This window comes from Plasmodium fragile (genome assembly GCF_000956335.1).
Source record: "Plasmodium fragile strain nilgiri unplaced genomic scaffold supercont1.183, whole genome shotgun sequence".
Taxonomy (NCBI): domain Eukaryota; phylum Apicomplexa; class Aconoidasida; order Haemosporida; family Plasmodiidae; genus Plasmodium; species Plasmodium fragile.
Genome location: NW_012192763.1, coordinates 1 through 7,540, shown reverse-complemented (window position 1 = coordinate 7,540; position 7,540 = coordinate 1). Strand labels below are relative to the sequence as shown.

At 49.5% G+C, this 7,540-nt stretch overlaps 2 protein-coding genes across 2 annotated transcripts; both read right to left on the bottom strand.

The window, feature by feature from the left end:
• Positions 1-90: 90 nt before the first annotated feature.
• Positions 91-324, bottom strand: AK88_05623 (uncharacterized protein; the record flags this gene model as incomplete). The annotated part of the gene is made up of 1 exon (XM_012483225.1): positions 91-324. A coding segment is annotated over one exon (234 nt), but the record flags the coding sequence as incomplete, so codon positions are not given.
• Positions 325-2,246: 1,922 nt separating this feature from the next.
• Positions 2,247-7,492, bottom strand: AK88_05622 (uncharacterized protein; the record flags this gene model as incomplete). Its single annotated transcript, XM_012483224.1, has 5 exons — positions 2,247-3,590; positions 3,762-4,390; positions 4,828-5,262; positions 5,687-6,464; positions 6,650-7,492. 5 exons carry the CDS (start codon positions 7,490-7,492, stop codon positions 2,247-2,249), a joined length of 4,029 nt encoding a protein of 1,342 aa, XP_012338647.1.
• Between the last annotated feature and the right edge of the window lie 48 nt (positions 7,493-7,540).

Genomic DNA, 7,540 nt, shown 5'->3' with positions numbered 1-7,540 from the left:
CTCCATCTGTTTCACAGTGTACCATGCATTATCTATTCCCATTGTACTTTTGCATGGAGATGCCAGCAATATGTACATAAATATATTTACTATTGCGCATCTTATATATTCCTTCAACGCTGCATTATTAGGGTCGGTAGTGTGCGAACCGCCGGACTGCGTACCCCACCCATTCAGGAAATATAATGCTCCTGTCATGAGTGTGCACATAATTCTGTCTCCCGCGTATGTTACCCTTCGCGGGTTACCATCAGGATTGCTTTCGTGGTTATAATACGCATTCTCACAGTTCACACCCAGCGTCACCATGTCCATATCTTCCATGTATTGCACAAACTGCCCTAACTCCACTTCTATATCTTCCCACAGTTTGTGCTGCAATTAATAGAACACATATACATATATGCATAGTGTACAACGTGCGCGTCCTCCTTTACACTTAATTCACCTGTGAATACATTGCTGTGCACAGTGCACTAGGCGTGCCCGCACTATCATAACAGCGAGCACCGTGCATACTCATTCACATATGGAACGCAGCTGCTCTCCATAAACTGCCTGCCCATTATGCATAAGCTAAGTAAGGTGCACTGCGTTTAATATCGTGCCAATCACTCTTGGTTACCACATAACCCTGGGGGCCCATGTGTGCACCCCGCGCCCGCACGTATTCGGCCAACACCTGGGCTAGGTGCCTTGCTGACATATTAGTATTATTGTATTAGTATTCTCTACTTGGTCCAGTGCCTTGGAAGTACTATTATGCTACATATATCACATGTAAACCCATCTAACATGCTCTTCCGCAGTATGCTAATATTCTACTAAATAATTATTTTTCGTCTACTTCTACAACAATATTTACGTGAACTGCTGGTATCATAGGTACTGGTGCTCACTATAATGCAGCCGTACACTATTTATAGTTGCGCTAAGGGAGAACAACATCGAGAAGAAAGAAAAAAATAAAAGGATTGAATAACAAGAAGAGAAAGAAAAAAAAAAAAAGGGAAAAAAAAAAAAAGTACTACTACACTAGCGTACGCACGCAACCCGTCATGAATATACACCCCTTAAAAACAACATCGCGTTGTGCACTAAACGCCTGTCACACACACTGTCTCTCTGTGCGCGTACACAACAAAACCGCAGTATAACAACATCAATACTGCTGCCGTCCTTGCCGTCCTTGCCGTCGCTGCCGTCACACCGTCTCCATTAACGCCTCTCCGTCAACGATTCTGCGTCAACGCCTCTTCCGTCAACGCTCTCTCCGTCAACACTTCTCCGTCACCCCGTCTCCGTCACCCCGTCTCCGTCACCGCGTTCTCCGTCAACCAAGTCGCCGTCAACCCCGTCTCTGCGTCAACGCCGCTCCCGTCAACGCCTCTTGCGTCAACGCCTCTCCCGTCAACGCTTCTCCGTCAACGGTTCTCCGAGTCACCCCGTCTCCGGGTCACACCTTGTCCGTCAACGCCGTCTCTCCGTCAACGCTTCTCCCGTCACGCGGCCACTTCGTCGTATCCGTCTTGCACTCGGACCGGCCGCGTTGGGCGACGCGTGTGCTCGGAGAGACAATCTCTCCCTCCTTTCTTACACTCGGACAATACTTACCCGGCCACGTGTGCTCGGAGAGACAATCTCTCCCTCCGTTCTTACACTCGGACAAGCCGTCGTCGAATGGGTCTTACACGCGGCCGCTGTGGTCGACGCGTTTGATCGGAGAGACAATCTCGGCCTCCTTCTTGCACTCGGCTACAATGCGGCTTACGCGGCCGCGTTTGCGCGGAGAGACAATGTCTCCTTATACTCGAATGATTATTCGCATTCTATATTTGTTCTGCACTATACCCGTAGAATGCACGTGCGCATCTGTTAATAATTAACTGCACATAAAGGAGAATACCATCCCTTCATATTATTCATGTAAATCTACATTTTATATGCATTTAACCGGTACCCACCCAGTCCCCATGGTCATGTTAAAAGAAGTGGACTACACAGAAAAAGAACAAAACAAGGCAAAAGTAAGCACAAGCAGAACAGAGCAGAAAAAAAAAAAAGACGGTATGGAATAATGCAAACACGAAATATACTATGTATATCACATAATGAAGTAAAAGTGGTCTAATGGTAGCATGCGTTATTTCCCATTCATATGCCCCGTTATACTAATGTCACAGTTGCTCCAATAGGTCATCCACATGTAACTCCTTATCCTGCATACCCCTGACTTCATCCTAATTTCAGAGCGTTTCCAATAGGTCATCCACATATAACTCCTTCTCTTGCATACTACTCTCGAGCTCGCACTGTTCTATGACTAATGCCAGGATGAGTATCCATGTTTTAGCGGTTAACGGTTTGTTCATGTAAGATTGCTTATGCAGTTGCGTCCGTGGTGCATTTTTCATGCGTAACATGTGTTCTGTGCCCATTACATTTTCCACTTCTAAGTCTGTGTCAACTGCAGGTACTTCGCCGTTTTGCGATGCTGTCTCCTGCTCTACATTATTCAACAAATGTTGAAACCACTCCTTCTTATACATACTCATTTGCTGATGTTGGTGCGCTATCCACTGTCTCCACAAGTCCAATTTCTGCCTTTCCATGGTTGCGGCTGTCCTGTGCTCACTGGATGCTGCGTCTGTCGCATGTTGTTGATAATATTGTGTCCAATCCGCGGTTAATTGCAAAAACCACGGTTGCGTCGTGCACGCCTGCAATAGGTGCTTGTTGCGGTCAATCCAGTTAATCCATTCGGTGCAATGCGACGTCACGTGGTCGGGGTTGGAATGAGCACGACTCTGTGGTGCATCGAACTGTATGGATTCCATACAACTCCATGGATCGGGGTCATCTTCGTTAGGTGCACAAGGGTCCCGTTCTAACTGTATGGTTTCCATACAACGCCATCGATCGGGGTGCTCTTTGTTAGGTGGACATGGGTCCGTTGCTAACTGTGTGGTTTCCATGCAACTCCATGGATCGGGGTCGGGTTCATTCGGTGGACAAGGGTCCGTTGCTAACTGCATGTTTTCCATACAACTCCATGGATCAGGGTCATGTGCGTTAGATGCAGAAGGTTCCGTTGCTAACTGTATGTTTTCCATACAACTCCATGGATCGGGGTCGTGTTCATGCGGTGGACATGGATCCGTTCCTGCCGAGTCAGTGGAGGAAACAGTGTTCCCTGGTAAACCATGGTCTGAGGTAGAAACACCCACGATATTGTTATGCCTGTGGTCGTCCCGCATCAAATCCTGCGCAAACTGCTGTGCAAACTCCTCCACAAGTATCTTCAAATAGTCGTCTTTCACGTTTTCCCATTCGGTCACTTCACATTCGTTGAACACTTCTAGATGTAGCTCGATGATCGTGCGGCGATTCACGCGTGGTGGGCGTGGTCCGCGTCGTGCGGCGGGCAATCTGCCGGGCTGCCTATCCCTAATCATCGTGTACCCGTAATCGGGTGGCGGTAGGTCGCCGCGTTGTAGATGCTGCAATATGTCTTCGTCGAGTGGCGGTGACCGCACGTCACGAACGGTTCGAAACGTTCGTCGTCGTTTTGTTCCGAGGTACGCAAAATACTAAGCAGAAAAAGGGGGGTGAAGAGGAGGGTGAGGACGGTAGGATACAAGGAATGAACGCGGGTGTAGGGGCATATTGGTGCGAACCATCATATATTGGTGCCCGTAGGGATGTTCGAAGGTATAAACATCTTGCACATGCGGCATGCCCGGATTGCCGTGTATACTTACTTTCCAAAGGGAATAACCAAGAAGGGCGACGGTGAGGGCGGACAGGAAGAACAGTACGGGAGTAGTGGCGGTAAAGACGGCGTTCGTTAGGTCGGGTCCAGCGGGACCCCGGCCCCCCTGACCTAAATTTACAGTTGATGGGGGGGATGCTTTATGTTCTGGGTGCGGGGGTACCATTCCTCCTGCGACATTGTCTAATCCGGGTATAAGTCCTGGTGATAGTTTCAGATCACATGATCGCTCTTGTGTAGAGTTCTCTGAGCTAGTACAATGAACTTCATTTGGGCCAGAGGTAGAGGAACCAGTAGTAACAGAATTCCAGAGATCGTCGTCAATATCTAGCTTCCAGGTACATGGAGGGTTCAACGGTGCAGGGGGGTCATCGTTGCCGCCATCCACGACGGCGCTACCTTGACGGGTAGTGCCCGCTTCACCATGTTTACCTGCTGGACCAGAGGGACCCTGTGGTCCTACTGCTTCGGCAGTTTTTGCTACTGTCGTTTCCCCCGTTGTAGAATCTTTGTCATCTTGTGCACCTTCTTTTGTACTACTGTCAACATGCTTAGGACTTTGGCTTGGAGCCTCCGATTGCGTGTTCTTATCTCCCGGGTCAACTGCCGTTGTACTACCTAAACATTCGAAAAAAGAGGACGAATACACAAGAAAGTGAATTGTTGCGATGTGATGGCCCATGGTTGGCCATGCGCGGTCGCTTCATGGTTAGGCCACATGGTTCACCATCGACGCATGGTGCAACGGGGCAGGACATGGACGGAGGGTACGGTGCCACCCGGGGAAAAGACTCTCTCTCTGTCTCCCACACAGCACACAACACAACACACACACGCAGTGTGTGTGTCGGTCTGCGTCTACGTCGACGTCTCTACCTGTCTCTACCGGCCGCGGTTGTCTCGGTCTGCCGGTCATTCTCATTCGACGTTTGGTTTCTCTCGCTCTGCGTTGTCTCTCCCGCTCTCTGCGGAAAATGTGTTTTTTTTTTGGTTTTTGTTTTTTTTTCACTACTGTTATTAGTGCATATGTGTTGCGTGCACACTGCTAGATTCACCTGTCTCTGAACTTGGGTTAGGACTAATGGGTGCCTTTGCCCGCTCCTTCTCGTCCTGCTCCAGGAGTTTTGTGACTTCTGGTGTCATGCCTAATACCTCATCCGAGGTAGTCTCACAACTAATGGAGACACCTGCAGACGTGCCGGTGCTGGCGGGACATGTCGGCTTACCTGGGGACTTTGCATCCGAATCCGTAGCCTTCGTGTCTGTCGACGTCCCATGTGTCCCTACTCCGTGCTCGCCTCCCGCCGTGGCATCTGTCCTGCCGAGCTGTGATGAATCTGTTGATGATGACACTGTGGTCTGTCCCTCCTGCGTTTTGTCGTCCTGCTTTGGAAGTTTCGAGGAAGATGCGTCCTGCGTCTTCTTGTCCGTGTCCGTGTGGTCCTTGGTATCAGCATTCTTCACATCCTTGCCCTTGTTCTTGTCTGATGCTATAGGGTAGATGGAAGAAACATGATAGGAAGATGATAAAAAAAAAAAGGGACACCAGTGGTACAGAAAGAAGGGGCCGGAACGGTGCGGGCAGGTAGCGGCAGCAAGCGTACGGTGTTAGAGAGCGCGCACGTTGTTAGAAGAGGACAACGATAGGAAGAAAGGGGGGCGCACTCGGTGGACGGAGGTGATAGCAGTGCAACTTTTATTTGTCGCCGTCATCTTGTCCATTCTCCGTCGTCACCGCGACCGCTGCCGTCGTGGCCAGCGCTCATCGCAATCGGTCAGCGTCAACGAAGTGTTGTTGTGGCGCCGCGTGCATATTGTGGCCGTTGTATCGGCTTGCATATTAGCCAGTACAGATGCGGTCGTAGGTTCGTATGTGGCCGTGTTCTTACCACTCGGCTGCCTTACTATGCTTACCATCCGCATTCTTTACTTCTGGAACATCTTGCTGTTCTTTCTTCTTCGCGTCGTCAATTATCTTCTTTGCTACTTCCTTTATTTCGTCCGCTGCTTTCTGCACTTTCTCAATTATCTTGGTGACTTCTGCTGTCATCTTCTCCTGTGCTTCCTTTATCTTCTCCTTCCCTTGGTCGCTGACACTGTCTTTGATAGGCTGCCCTGGTGTTGCCACCGGCTTAATATAATCCTTCCAATACGTCTCACAGGGCATTGCCTTTTCCATTTGTGCTATTTCAGAACTTATTTTTCCTTCCTTCAGTAACCATTGTGCTATCGCCAAATTTATTGCATTTATATTCCTCTTATGTTCCCCGTACCCACATTCCGTGCATACCGAATTTATAACAGGACCCTCCATTTTTCCAGCTCCGTCTGTTCCCTCGCTCTTCATATTCCTGAATGTTTCCCAAGCATACTCTGTACCTCTCTTGTAGCCTCCCTTATCCTTACAATACATTTTTTTCAGTAAGTGCCCAAATACATTTGCCACCTCGCAGCGTAACCTGTTGACCGCTTCATCGGTGCCCCCTTTGTTTGCAAACCACAATGCTCCTGACATTAGCCTGCATCGCATCATATCCGCTACTCTTTGTTCCTTATATAGGTTACCATCACCGAAATCACTCCAACCTGCATTATTACAGTTGGCGCCGAATCCGTCAAAGTGCTGATTATGTTCCTCCAAGTACTCCATAAACTCCTCCAACACGTCCTTCACCTTGTTCCATTGCTCATCCTACATTTTGTACGCGAACAAGGAGAACATTACCCATCTGCCCACTCCACGAACACGCTGCGCGCCTGAGTTCATGCACGCCCTGACATATATGCATGTAACTGTATAAATAAAATGGTCGTTCCTCTTCTATTTGCCCTATGCATGTTTCTGCGCATTTCGCCACACCTGCTGTTTGAACTTACATCATCAGGGAGCACCACGTATATTTCCCGAGGCTTCCAGTCCAATATTTTCGTCCCCAGACATTGCTCCCAGGCGTTCTGCCCCTTCCCCGTACCTCCGACATCACCCTTACCAGCCTGACCACCACCACCACCAGATGTCGTCGTCGTCCCCGATCCCGGTGTCACCGTTGCCGGTGTCACCGCGGGTCCCGGTTTCGCCGCTACTGGTTTGGCCGGGGCGGGCGCGACCGGTGAAGCAGGTTTGGCCGAAGATCCCCCGGGTGATCCCGATTTCCCCGCTCCCCCTGTTCCCGGATCGGTCGTCGTTGCTCGGAATTCTGGAGTGTCTCGGGGCGAAGCCCCGGTCTTCTCTCGCTTTTCTTTCTCCATTTCCTGCTGTATTACTCCTTTCACACATTTTATATCGGTGCATGCTTTCACTGCATTTAATATTTTCGTTATATTCTCTTTCATATTCTGCCCAACCTGCTGCATTTCATCTTCCACTGTCTTTTTGAACTTATCCAGTTCTTTCTGCTTGTCCGCTTCCGCCTGTCCGCTTATGTTTACCTTACACTCCCTCCCCAATACTCCCACGTCCCCATCCCTTAACCGCGTTTTATGGCGCTGAAACCACCTTTCCATTATATACAGCAATGTCCAATCTTCCGCCCTCTTGCTCCTGTCACCCGACTGTAAATCCTTGCCCTCACATGTAGAATTACGTTCCGCTGTGCCCGTCGTACCCACGAATGCCTGTGCAGCGTCGAATGCTCGTGTGCCGCCAGGTTGCTGTAGACAAGTCTGGCCTATTATTCTCTTCATGAATATATTTGTCAGTATACATTTCATATATGGCATTATGCCATCTGCCCCAGTGTTCACAGTCTCGGGGTTCTCACCGGACGC